The sequence below is a fragment of the Marmota monax genome, unplaced genomic scaffold (genome assembly GCF_021218885.2).
Source record: "Marmota monax isolate L192 unplaced genomic scaffold, Marmota_monax_Labrador192_F-V1.1 WCK01_AAM20220418_F8-fsc00025, whole genome shotgun sequence".
NCBI lineage: Eukaryota > Metazoa > Chordata > Mammalia > Rodentia > Sciuridae > Marmota > Marmota monax.
Window position 1 is genome coordinate 99061 of NW_026691950.1, and position 14579 is coordinate 113639.

Here is a 14579-nt window from a genome sequence, read left to right on the forward strand (position 1 = left end):
TCCATAGCTTTGGAGGAAGTGGGCAAGCACTTCTACAGACCTTGAGAATTGCTAAAGGGACAGAAACTGCTATGGCCTGGGTGTGGCCACATGATTAATCCATTCATGGACTAATGAATTCATGGGTTATTGAGGCAGAAGCTTTGTTGTAAAAGAAAGCACTCTGTCTTGCCACATTCTGCCTTCTGCCACATTATGATAGAGCAAGAAGGTCCTTACTGAGCAGATGCTGAGCAGATGCAGGTGCCGTGCTCTTAGATTTGCCAGCCTCCAGAAGTAAGGGCTAAATAAACCTCTATTCTTATAAATTACACAGTTTGTGCTATTTCAGTTATAGCAACAGAAAACAGGATGATATCCTTCTGAGATAATAACCAGCATTCAGAACAATGATCCTACTTCATTTAATCAAGATTAAATGAATCTTCCATTTAAGTGAAAGAAGGTCTAGGATACATTTCACAGGGGACAAACACTTAAATCCATAAGGGTTAAGCTTTTTAAAAGTTTCAACACCTAATAGATAACAGAGAATACAAATCCATGGAGCCAAATGCAGGAGGGGATGCTAGTGGATGGGGGAGGAGGCATGGGAGGGACTGCTCAACGTCGTGTAGTTTCAGTTCACAAAGATGAAGCAGCTGTGGACAAAGATGGTGGTGACGCTGTACAACACTGTCAAATACTTAATGACACTGAATTCTATACTTTAAAGTGATCACAATAGTAAATTTTGTCATGTGTATTTTACCACAATTTTTTAAAGCACAAAAAAAGTGAAAAGATGTATGATTTTGTCATGATAAACCCAACCCACTATATATAACTATGAAGCTCTGATAAAAATAAAAACACAAGAAAAGGGAAAAAAAAAATAGATAACACAGGAGTGCTTATTATACTGAGCACTTCACATGTTGCTATTGTGCAACAGTGCTGTGAGGCAAATATTATTATGACCCTCATTTTGCAGGAGGAAACTGAGGCTTCATGAGGTAATGACTTTCCCCAAACTGTACACAACCAAGAAGTGATGAGGCCAGGCTTTGATATAAGGTGTTAGCCCCAGGGCTGGATCTGCTACACTGAGACCAACTGAGACTCAAAAAACTCACAAAAGTAAAACTCCCATGGCTGGGTAAGGCTACAAACTGAGGTATTAGGAAGCTCAGGCATAAAACTAAAGAACAGTCCACACAAATTCTGACTCTTCCAAGCAGATTTTTAATAAAACTAAAATAGTAAATTGTTCTAGAAAACTAAAATATCCATACCTTCATTTTTCATGATGTAGTGGACAATTCGCCCAACAGTGTCACTATTTTCATTTAAACTGTCATTCAACTCTGAAAGAAAAAAGAGAAGAGAACATGTTATAACCGGTTCCCAGTAAAAGGTCAATTAGACCTTCATCTCAGAGCCTAACATCTCACTGAACAGCTTCCAGAAAGGTCAAGCACTCATGCACAGTGCTAAGATTTAGCTTTCCTCCTTCATCCCCAAACTTCCCTGTGTCACATGTTGTGACTTCACTGACAAAAGCATAAAAGCACGTATTGCAGTTGCCCCTAGATCTCTTCTCAAGATCAAGGTCACTCTCCAAGACAATAATATAGAAATGCATTTATACCAACACTCACTGCTATTATTTCTTTCTCATCGTTTCCTTAAACCTCATTAAAAGTTAAAAAAAAAAAAAGATTCCCTTAGATTTTATTTTAACTGCAAGCTTAAGGGTATTAATTTATTTTTTAAATTGGATAATTATCCACCCATGTTCATAAAACTCTCTTATCCTTTCTAATATAGTCCCAAATTATCTAGATCTTGGCCACAGTTATTTATCCACAAACTTAATTTACTTTGGAACACTCTATACCAGTAATACCTGTGATGGTCCTTGGACGGGGGGGAAAAAAAAATCAAACCTCCACTCATAAACTGATCTGTATAATTTATTTCAAGACAAGAAAAAAGAAGGAAGGTTCAAACACTCCATCCTACTTCACAGAGAAAAAAATCAGGGTATACAAGGCTCACCCAGTTACCCAGAAGTGTCTTCTCCATGCCAAGGCTGTCTTTGCTTCTGTGTGAAGCACATGTTGGGACAGACATGCAGGAGCCGAGGGAAGCCAACATGCAGGTGGCTGTGAAGGAGCAGAGGAGGAGGCTCTGCTTTCTGTTGACAAACACTTGGCTTTGGTTTGCTCATGAGCATACACATGACTCATCAAGCAACCGTGTTCCTCCTCAGCCTCAAAGGTCAATGGAGGTGGAAAAACCAACAGTCCAGCAAGCTGGCAAGGAATGAGGAACCTTCCCCCACAGGCCCTGCTGATTTGCTCCATGGGTGACCTACTCCAAATGTCACTTCTCAGAGGGGCTGAACAGGATTTAGAGAGTTATCTACTTTCCCTCAAGGGCCAAGCCAGGAAACGTCCCTGAAGGATGACTGGAAAGAAATACAAGGGGAAACAAGATGCATCTCTCAGATTTATCCAGACACTACCTCAACTCCACATGACGAGGAAAGGATGAGACATGCTGGAATTCATACCACCAGTTCTACTTTTACTCCACTATTCACATAATCATTTCCTTAACCAATATAAATTTCATTTGCATAGATTTAAGATAGAACTCCCCCCGCAGAAGTAATACTACAAAAATGGTGAGACTTGTTCAATTTCCCAACCATCCTTATTACAATCTGAGTCAACAATAACACCAAGGAGTGACGTCCACTGAGTGGCCCTATGTGTCAATCACCACTGCATCTTCTCTCTAAATTTCAAAGTACATGACAAGTTGGAGACTTTTATCCTCATTTAAATTAAAATAAAATGTCAATTAAATTAGAAATTAATTTAGACAAAATTAAACATAGCAGATATTCAGAGCACACATAACTTGCTCAAGACATTAGGGCCAGAGAAGGTAAATGCCCAGTAGGTGTTCAGCAAATAAAAACAAGGTTTCAAACTTGAGGTGTGATTACTGCAAAACATACACTTACATTACACCAAATGAGCTGCTATTGCCTCATAAATACAGGAAGCATATGTGACTGGTTGCTTATTTAAAAACTGTTCCCCCACATGTAAAAGGAGCCTAAGTTATTTACCTATCTTTTCAACCTTTTCCTCTTCGATGTCTTGCTCAGCCTCTGTAGTACAACGATAACCTTTCTTTTTAAGCAAATGACAGATGAGGACTCCAAAGAGACCCATGATGAAGAAGACAGGGACAAGCACATATGCAATGTATTCTGGATGTCCATTCCCAGTATTGTTTGTAGGCGATGGGGTCGTCTCTGTTCTCGAGTGCAAAGTGCGGCTGCCACCATTGTCTACAGAAAAGAACATGCACAGTTGTTATTACATGGGATTGGGGCAAAAGAAAATTCTAATGACTCTCAAGAAATGTTCACATTCAATCAGTATCTCTAGCCTGGTGAAGTGGTATACTCCTATGATTCCAGCTACTTAGGAGGCCGAGGCAGGAGGATTGCAAGTTTAAGGCCAACCTCAGTAACTTACAGACCTTGTCTTGTTGTAGGGACAGACCAGATAGGACACCAAAGATAGCAGGAAACCATTTTATTTAGCTGCAGCCTGGTTCAGAGGGTACAGCTTTTGCTGTAATCAATTAATCCCCTGAACCCCAAGTTCAGGTAGTTTCATAACTTTATACCCAGCATGTAAGGGGAGGGGCTCAGAAGTTCACAGTCTGCAGAAGTTCACATAAAAGCAGCTTTTTCTTTCACTGTTCTGGGCAAGTTAATCCTTCAAGGACAACACCTGAGAAGGAAAGAGATTCTTCTCCCCTTTTTTTTTCCTCCCCCTGCCAGCTGTTACCATGGAGCCCTATTGGAAACTTATCTTAGAAATGTAGACATCTCTGTGAAGCTCCAGCCCAAGGTCACAGGCCTTGTTAAAGGATTTGTCTTTTTTTTTTTTTTAATCACATTTTGCATTTGCAAACACACTTCTACAAACTACTATACTGGATACATGTTTGTGAAAAACTAGTAAGAGGGCATCCAGCACCTGGAGTGCTGATTTCTTCCAGGCCAGTAGCCAAGTAAAATAGAGCAACAGGAAAATAGGAAGTTTACCTGCATTGAACTCTTTTGTAGAGACTTTTTTGCTGATAGTCCTAAAATCAATTATGGTGAAGATTTCTGGAGAAGCTTAGTTAAGATTTTCGGTGGTGGTGGGGTGCCACTATAGTCTCAAAATACAAAATAAGAAGAGCAGGGGTGTAGCTTGGTAGTAGAGCATCCCTGAGTTCAATCCCCAGTACCAACAACAAAAAAAACCCGACAGCATCTATCTAGTTCCAAAACCACAGGCCACACAGCCTGGAGGGTCTGGCAGCACACAAAGAATAAGAGCCCAAACTTGGGCTAAAACAATCCCAATTCACCTATGGCTGCCACTCATACACAGGAACCCATCCAGGGTCATATAACCTCTTGAAGCGCCTGTACATTTATGTATCCATTCACTTATCCAAATAAACATTTACTGCATGCCCATTATTTGACTTCCCTACCCCAGAGCTGGGAATAGACAGGAATGGACAACATAAATTCAGCCCCTGCCATCTTGGAGTTTTGGGGAAGCATCATAAACAGCACTAAGAAAATCAGTATCTGGTCAAATCATGGCAGATGGCGAGAAGGGTCGTGAAAGGAGTACGTGGTCACTGGGAGAGAGAAAATAACACTGGGACCTGGCTTCTGGCATCAGGAACAGGAAAGTTGTGAAAGGGGCATAGTATGGAGAAAAAGAGAAGTTTGCTTTTAGATGTGTCAAAGTACCACATGGACATGTGCCAGAGGCAGCCAGAAACCATGGCCTTTGGGGGTGCCACATGGCCTCCAAAAAGTAAGAGAGAGAGAGAGAGCCTGGAATATGCAATTATAAGATGTGGCCAATTAAGATGGAGCAGACAACACAGAAATAAACTGTATTGTGTCATGGAAAAATGAGGAAAGAAGTAGCAAATGAAGTGAGGGGTCAGGCAGATCTCAGCAGTTAGAATACCTTGCTTCTGAAGTGAGAAAATGAGGCTTCCTTCCATCACCAAGAGTCATACACACAGCTTACAAAACCCCGAAACTAGCAAGCTAGAGACATTCAATCATAACCTTTCTCAAGAACATTTTGGGGAGGAAAAAAAAAAATCAATGTTATAAGGATTGTATTGGGTACAAATAACTGGTATGAAATGAGAGCTCATCTCAGGAACAAACAGTTTCAAACAGAAGCTTAATTTGCAAACCAGAGGCCAACGAACAAAGGGCAACCTCTATTACACAGGAATAGTCATTGTCTTTGAACAGGAAAGAAAAGAACTGGTTCCTTAGGTTTGTAAAAAGCTGCATTCATTATTTTATCAAGCAACCTCTAGAATTTAAGATAACCTATAATTTTTTTCTGATTTCTCTCCCAAGAAAATGATGTATATGTAGTACAGTTCCTGCATAATGACATTTTGGTCAACAGTGAACCACACACATATTTGATAGAGGTCCCGTAAGGTTACAATGAAAGCTGAAGAATTCCTCTCACTTAGTATTTTCTGGATCTTTTCTGTTTGGATGCACAGATACTTATCTTTATGTGACAGCTGCCAACTGTATTCAGTATAGTGACATGTTATACAAGTTTACAGCCTAGAGCAATAGGCCATACCATATAGCCCAGGTGTGTACAGACTGCACAATCTAGATTTGTGTAAGTACACCATCACCTAGTAAAGTATTGCTCAGAGTGTATCCCCATCACTAAGCAACACATAACTATATATTCCTAAATATATGCAACTATGTTATCTAAATTAAAGTTTAACCTCAAGCCTCACCTTCACTATAAACCAGAAACACTTTTTTTTTTTTTTTTTTTTTTTGTACTGGGGACTGAATCACTTTACCACTAAGCTACAACCCCAGCTCTTTTTATTTTTTAAGATAGAGTCTCACTAAGTTTCCCAGGCTAGCCTCAAACTTGTGATCCTCTTGCCTCAGTCTCCCAAGTCATAGGGATCATGTTCATGTACAACTATCCTGGCAGTACAGTGCTAAATAAGTTTTTTTTTTTTCCTTCTTTTACTAACACATGTTCTATGCAACAGGACTAGGTGACAACTGAGATTTTTATTCAGAATAACTGTTTATTCAATTCAGAGGTGGTAACAAACTAGCTTTGGGGAAAAGAAAAACAGGATGAAAACAGAAGGTTCAGAAGTGGAGACAAATAGCACCTCCTGAACTAGATGGCTGGGAATAATTTTCAACTTGGCAACAAACCTTTACACATACTACCTGTTTCCGGAGTTTTGTGACTTATAAACATGTATCATTGACTTTCTCTTATAATTATTGTTCCATGAAAAAGTAAAATATGAATCTAAATTTGTGAAATATACAAATTACAGTGGGGTGCAACAGAGCACTGAGGGTAGAGCTTGGACTGCCAGGCAAAGAAGCAGCTCACCCACCCACTAGGCAAGTCATCTGGGGCAAATAGCTTAACTGTTCTGTGCTGAGTTTGCTTGTCTGTTAGATGGCATCAAAATGACTGTACCTATCTATGATGATTTTAAAACACGACCCCGAATTTTTTGATACTGCTCCCATTGAGAGGTGAGATCTACATCTCCTCCTCTTAAATGCACATTCTATGTTTTGCCAAGGGAATTTGTTGGGAGTGATGCACTATCAAGTTCCAGACCCCAAGCCTTAAGAAACTGACATTTTCCCCTTCCAGTATCTTGAGCCACTTGTTCCTCACCTTGTTCCTCACCACACCATGAGAAAGCCTAACCTGTCCTGTGGTTGGAGACCACTAGCAGGTATCAACATGCCACCCAGTAACTAAGTCAGCTTTGAAGCAAATCCTATAGCCCAGTTGATTGTGCATGGACCAAAGATGACCTCTTCCCAAACTATAGATCCCTAAGCCAAATAAATGACTTTTGCTATCTTAAGACACTAAGTTTTGGGGTAGTTAGTTATATAGCAATAGTAACCAGAAGGCCACCTGAGGTACATGATGTTACCATAAAGATTAAACATATTAATATGTAAAGCATTCAGAAGAATGACTAAGAAAGAGTGAACACTATGAAAGTATTTTAGTCATCATGATTTCAGACCTGCATTACCCAATAAATTAGCCACTAACCACATGTAGCTACTTAAATGTAAATTTAAATCAACTGGACTTAAACTAGAAATTCAGCTCCTTAGTTGCATTAGCCACAACTAAAATGCCCAACAGTTATTTATATGTGGCTAATTGCTACCATACTGGCAGGTCAGATAAAGAACATTTCCATTATGCCAGAAAGTGAAAATTCTACTGGACTACTCTCTCATAGATTTACAAGAGTTAATGAGAACAGTGTTGACTGGAGAATCTACTTAAATAATTCAATAAAAAAGTAACTATTTGTAAATAATGCCTAAAACATTTGTTAGCTTATGTAGGTTTAGCTTTCCTTCAATTAACACAAATACATTTCTCCAAAACACTGTGGCTCTCTTTGTCCTTCACCCCCCAAGCTGAATTATGTCTGAATTATGAACAAATTATTTATTGAGTCAAAATTAATAGCAAAGGCTATCACAGCGATTATGAATGTAAGTCAAAAAACAAAAACACCTGCACACTTAACAATGTAATACTAAGAAAATACCTAAGTCAATCATTAAACAGCATTTGATGGAATAATATGTACCATTTAAAACTACTTATGAAGATTTCATGGAGATATGAGAAAACATGAGTGCTCCAATGTTGAATTTTAAAATCTGGATTCACCTTACATGAAATATGATCTAACTAATAAAAAAAAACAATCAAAAAAAACACGAAAGTATAAAATGTATAAAGCAAAGAGCAAAATATTAAATGATTCACTTAATATGTGATTCATTCAAACATGATTCAGTTGGGAGTAAAGGACAATGAAAGATACAGTGTTCAAAGTGTTAACTGAAGGAAAGCTAAACCTACATATGTTAAGGAATGTTTAGGCATTATTTACAAAACTTTGTTATTTGAAAGTTATTTTTCATTGAATTGTTTGAGTAGATTTCCAGTCAACATTTTTCTTGTCAGCTCTTCCTTGTAAATCCACAACAAAGTTGTCCAATAGAACCTTCACTTTCTGGGATGATGAAATTGCTCTTTATCTGACCTGCTAGTTTGGTAGTTTTATGACTGAGATAATTTTAAATTTTATCTTCATAATTTTCCTGTAACTTTAAAGTTACTTTGTATTGCTTTTGAACCAAGAAGGTAGATACTTACTTAAAACCTGCAGAGCAGAAGCTGTCAGCCATTGGTAATCACAGACCCTTGATGGATGAGGCCAACTTCAAAATCTTTCCTCCAATTTCTACAAACCCTTGGACTCTAAGTTAACATAAGGGCCACTGACATAAGAATGATGCCCAAGTTTCTACTTGAGCAACATGGGAGTCATGGCTGCCATCCAAAGAGATGGAAAATATGTCAGGGTGAAGGGGGGAAAGCGATTTTACTTGTTGTTATGTGTTGAATTTGGTCACTCACCCTTCCAAATTTGTTTGTTGAATTCCTAACCCCAAATACCTCAGAATGTAACCATATTTGAAGACAGATCTTTAAGAAGGTAAACTAGTTAAAATAAGGTCAGCAGGATGAACCCGGATCCCATATGATTACTGTCAATATAAAAAGGGGAAACTTTTTATATTGGCAGATACACATGCGCGGAAAACATCATGTAAACCTAAAGACACAGATCTGGGAGATGCTTCTACAGACCAAGGAGCATCAAAGATCACCAGCAAACCATCATAAGCAGGAGAGTCATGGAATAGTGTCTCTACCACAGCCTGAGAAGGTACCAACCCTGCTGACACCTTGATCTTGGGCTTTCAGTTTCCAGAACTATGAGATGATAAATTTAGGTATTTAAGCCAGTTTGTGGTACTTTGTTTAGAAAGCCCTAGCATTTGGCATGTGAAGGATATCATGATCTCAATTCTGAACAATGGTTTGAATGTCTCCTCCAACTGTGTGTTACAACTTAATTGCCATTATAACAGTATTTTTATTTTTTTATTTGGTTTAATTAGTTATACATGACAGTAGAATGCACTTATATACTTTGATGTATCACACATACATAGATGGGATATAATTTCTCATTTTTCTGAGTATACATATTGTAGAATCACATTGGTCATACAGTCACATGCTTATAACTGTATTAAAAGGTGTCAGGTCATGAGGGATCAGGGAGATAGTTATAATGAGAGGGGACTCCTGATAAAAGGATAAGTTTGGTCTCTATCTTTCCCGTCTGGAACATGCTCACTTGCCCTTCTACCAAGTTACGATGCAGCAGGAAAGTCCTCACAACATGCCAACACCACACTCTTGGACTTCCCAGCCTCCAGAACTGTAAACAAGTAAATACTTATGGTTTACCAATTACTCAGTCTGTGGTATTGGTTATGGCAACACAGACAAAGCTGAGGGACATCTGGAGGGAAATATCCACTGAACAACAAGATCTGCTCTATCCGAAAACTGAGAAAGAAAAGCCAGGGCTCCACCTGAGGATACAGAAGAAATTTCCAAAAGCAATGTGTGGTCAGATGTTATAAGAGAGTACAACTAAATGAGGAAGGAAAAAAAAATGGTGCCACTGCTATGATAAATAGTATGGAGATCCTCAAAAAAATTGAAACTAGAACTACCATATGATCCAGAAATCTCATTCCTGGGTATATAGTCTAACAAACTACAATTAGGATTTTGAAAAGATATCTGCATGCCCACAGTCTCTGGAGCACTATTCACAATAGCCAAGGGGGGATGGAAACAACCTAAATGCCTATCTGTGAATGAAGGGATAAAGAAAATATGGTGTACATATACACTGGAATACGATTCTGCTTTATAAAAGAAGCAAACTCTGCCTTTTGTGACAACATGGATGAACCTGGAACACAATAAGCTAAAAGAAATAAACCAGCCACAGAAAGACGAACTATCAATTACATGAAGTATCTGAAATACAGTATTCCCTCCTACCCACAGGGTGTACATTCCGAGGCTCCCAATAGTTGCCAAAAACTACAGATAATATCAAATCCTACATGTACTGTTTTTTCCTCTGCATAAATACTTATGACAAAGTTTAATATTTAAATTGGGCATAGTAAGAGATTAACAATAATAACTAAAAAAAATTATAACAATCTGCTGCAATAAAAATAATATGAATGTGGTCTCTCCTTCCCTCCTCCCCTCACCCCTCTCTCAGCATTTCTGTATTTCATCTAAAACAAGCTTCTTTTTGGCATATTCCCAATTGCCAACATCACTATTCTGGCACTTCAGGGTCATTAATAAGTAAAATAAGTCTTACTTAAGCCAAGCACTGCAATACTGGATAGTCAACATGGTAACCAAGATGCCTATTAAGTGACTAACAGGTAGCATATACAGCATGGATACACTGGACAAAGGAACGATTCACAGCCCAGGCTAGATGGATCAATGTTTCATCACACTACTCAAAACGGTACACCATTTAAAACATTGATTTTTTTTTTTAATATCTGGAATTTTCCATTTTATATTTTTGGACCACAGTAGATCCTGAGTTAACTGAAACGACAGAAAGCAAAAGCTAAGGATAAAGAAGAACTACTATAGCCAAATTGACAGAAACAGAATAGAATGGTGCTTGTCAAGGGCTGGAGGAAGAAAAAATGAATAGTTGCTGTTCAAAGAATGTAAGGTTTCAATTTTACAAGATGAATAAGTTCAAGAGATCTGACAAAATTGCATTGTCCACTAAAAACATTGTCAAGAGGCTGAAACTCATGTTCAAGTGTTCATACCATAATAAAAGAGAAGGAAAAGAAAAACAACCTAAGAGGAATCTTTACAAAGAGATTTGAGAACTCAAGACAAATCTAAGAATACATGGGAAACCTTTAGCTTCTAATTTAGGAAGCAGCTTGGAATTTTTTAACTTCCCCCTAGGATTTTATTCCCTATTTCTCTGTAGTTTCTTGAAGTAAACATTCTTTAAGTATTCTAAAAATAAAATAAATTAAATAAATGGAAAAAATAGAATGATAAACTCAGAAGGTCAAGGCTCATATGTTTTCTCTCATATGTGGAAGCTAGAGAGGAAAAAGGAAAAGAAAGAAGGGGGTTCTCATGAAAATCAAAGAGAGGTCGGTAGAGGAAAGGGATGAGGAGGTGGCAGGAGGGGAAAGAGGGGGGAGGTGCTGAGTTATTGTTATATTGTGTGCCTGTACAAATTTGTAACAACAAATCCCACCATTATGTACAACTACAATGCACCAATAAAAATACGGAAAAAAAAATAGAATAAAACCTAAGGAAAAAAAAAACAATCCATGGGAGATCTTTAGGGGCCTTGGAAGAAGCTGTTTTCCAGTAGACCTAAGGCAAGATGGAAGCCAGATTTTCTGAGTTGTGGAATAGCAACACTGAGCTCAGTTTACTCTTTCCAGACTCCCAGAATGAGCAAGCAAAGAGGGGCGGGGCATTCATACTCAAGGTGAAGGTAAGAAATTTTTATTTGGAATTTATTGTCTTAAGTGAATGAAACCAAAGTGTTTATCTTATTCTGTTTTCTGTTGCTAGAGCAGAATACCTAGAACTCAGTGATTTATAAAGAAAAGAGGTTATTTTAGCTAACAGTACTAGAGGCTGGGAAGTTTTGGTGCATTTGGTGTGGGCCTTGTGCGGCTTCAACTCGTGGCAGAAAGCAGAGGACAAGTGGGCACATGTGAAAGAGAAGAAATGAGGGGGAGCCACACTTTATAGGGACATGTGCTAGCAATAACTAATGCTCTAGTGATAACTACTCCAGTCTCACAAAAGCAAGCCAGACTTTATTTCCTCACAAGGGCCCCACTCTCTGACCCAAATCCCCCCACTAGACTTCACCTTCCAGCACCACCAATATTGAGGTTTAATTTTCCAACACATGAACTTTGGGGGGGACACTCTCAAACCACCGCAGTATTAATTAATATATTGAAGGAAAGGAGCAAAGGAAGAGACTGAGAAGGCATATGGAGCAGTGATTTTGAGGAGATGATCTCCATATGAAGGAGACAGATTAAACACTTGAACAGGAAAAGAGACACTTCTTCCTGAAGCTGTCTTTTATAGTAGGTGGAAGGAAGCTCAGGAAACAGGTGGGTAATGTCCTCTAGTTTCTATTTCAGAATAGCAATGGCATTGTTGAGACCTAGGGACTTGGGGCAGAAGCAGGCTTCACAGAGCAGGCTGGGCAGAGAGGTTAAAGGAATGAGAAAAGCCAGTGAACAGACAGCTCAAGGTGGGCATCAGCACACAGTCAACATGGGCACCCCTAACCTCAAGGTGCCCTAACGTGTTCAGGGAATGCAACGCAGACTGCCAAGCCCAGGAGGAAAAAAAACAAGTAATGAGAGTCAGAATGGCAAGTAAGCAGAGCAAAAGTAAGATGGAACAGCTGAGGATGAGATGGTTCCAGAAGTGCTAAAAGTCTGACACACTAGTTTATTACACACTATTGATACTAACAAGAGCTACCATGAGATGCCCTCACAATGAGAGGACATCTGTGGGCCAGCACTGAGCTGAGCACTAAGTCGTCACAAGAATTATGAACTATACTCCAGCATTATCCCCCTGTTACAGTTGGGGAAATGGAGGCACAGAATGTTAGTCAATGTTCCCAAGGTCACACGGCGTCTATGTGGTCATGCCAGGATTCAAACCAGGTCTAGATCCCACCTGCCTGTGCAGGGCTTCCAGTTACCCTAGGTGTCTGCATATCTAAAAAAGATCATAAACGGCACCACCCAATGACCAGGGCCATTTAAAGTGTATTTTAGTTACTTTTCTTTGAACAATATCTCATCAGTTAGCTACTTTTCTGTTAAAATGCCAAATGATGACCTGCTTTCTCCTATTTCACAATTTAGTTTAGATTAAAGCTTGTCAAACTTCAAAACCCTGGGTTCCAATTAACAAAGAAACAAGTAGGACACGTTTTAAAATGTCCCTTCCCAGGCTCCATCACAGTTTTTACAATGAACGACTAAATTTGTCCCAATCTCTGATCTCCCTCCCAACCCCCAAATCACAGCTCATCCTACAGAAGTTATAACCAGGGGTGCCCCCAGCTTTGCTGCCTCTCCAAGAGCAAGCCCATCTCCCCTTGAGAATCCTCTGCACACAGCAAGAGCCATTCAAACAGGCCGTTCTCAGCTCTGACTGATAAGCACGAATGCCTTCAACAGCAAGACAAATAAATTTTTATCAAAATTCTTCAGGTTTTTCCTGGCCCAGCCAGGTTTAATTAGTTCACTGCACTCTGAGGACTCACTATGTATGTGTGTTATGCCAAGAGCCTGTTGAGAAGATTACAAAAGACTTCAGAAGATTACAAAAGCCTTGAAAGGAAAAAAGATTGAAGACAGCAGGGAAGTGAAGAAGAGGTCTGAGGAATAGCAGGAATCAATCAAAAAAAGCCAGAAGTAATTTTCTAGTTTGTTCCAAGTAATGCTTGTATTTCCACCTGACCCCAATGGTCAGAGGAGCTGAGACAGACAGGCACAGAAATGGCATTCCTCAAGCCCAGTGGGCATAACTTAAGGGTTGCTAAAATAATGGAGAAGACATGGAAGTCACCAGAGACTCTAGATAAGGAGGCCCTGGTAGCTACCATGAGATGCCCTCACAATGAGCTCCCAAGCAGCTTCGTGCCAACCAAGGCCAAGAGCACCACAATGGTTGATGGTTCCAATAGCAGTTCTCCCAGTCTTATCAGGAAATGGTGTGCATTCTCAGAAGCCAGGGTTCCCAGCAGTGACCCAAGGCACTTGATGGGAAAGAGGCCTGGCTGGTAAAATAATCCACACCAAAACTGGTCAAAAACCAGCTTTTAAAACACACCCCCAAAATTAATTAAATCAAAAATATCACACATATATGCAAGCATACTTCTTTTCTTTTAAGCTAACATTCAAACCCCCAGGATTTGAGAACAGCCTACTTGTGATTTAGATTACTGAGATGGCTAAGACACTCATTTCTCTAATGGGGTTTTTCTTTTCTACTTTGCTGCAGGCTATTTTTGTGATACTGAACAAGTTACTTCACCTCTCAGGGCCTTGGTTTATTCATCTGAAAAATGAAAAAAAGGAGACTATGTCCCTCACAGTTCTCAAAATCCCACATCTCACCAATCTTTTGCAACCCCATCCACAACCCCATCCCCAACCCCATTCACCCTGGATTCACACTACTGGAGATAAAAATGTAAGTGCACACTCCATGCTCACAAGGCAAGATCTGAAAAGCTCAGTATACCAATTCTTTTATACATTTTTCATCACAAAATAAAATCTGGGAAAGGCAAAAACCTGTAATGACCTAATGGGTGGTCATTTACAATCTCTATTCCACTTAGTTTGCTGCATAAATATTAATAGATTTTATTAGACCCCTAGGGCAGGGAATCATATAATTTAA

The 14579-nt window shown here is 39.2% G+C and overlaps 1 protein-coding gene across 2 annotated transcripts in view; it reads right to left on the bottom strand.

Moving 5' to 3' along the window:
* The window catches only part of Rell1 (RELT like 1), a 64821-nt gene that overhangs the window by 28925 nt on the left and 21317 nt on the right, over positions 1-14579 (bottom strand). For both annotated transcript variants that reach the window (XM_046446790.2, XM_058579552.1), the window contains exons 2-3: positions 3125-3349; positions 1275-1346 (exon numbers count right to left, since the gene is read on the bottom strand). In XM_046446790.2, the coding sequence (XP_046302746.1) occupies positions 1275-1346; positions 3125-3349 (297 nt within the window). The remainder of the gene's footprint in view (positions 1-1274; positions 1347-3124; positions 3350-14579) is intronic.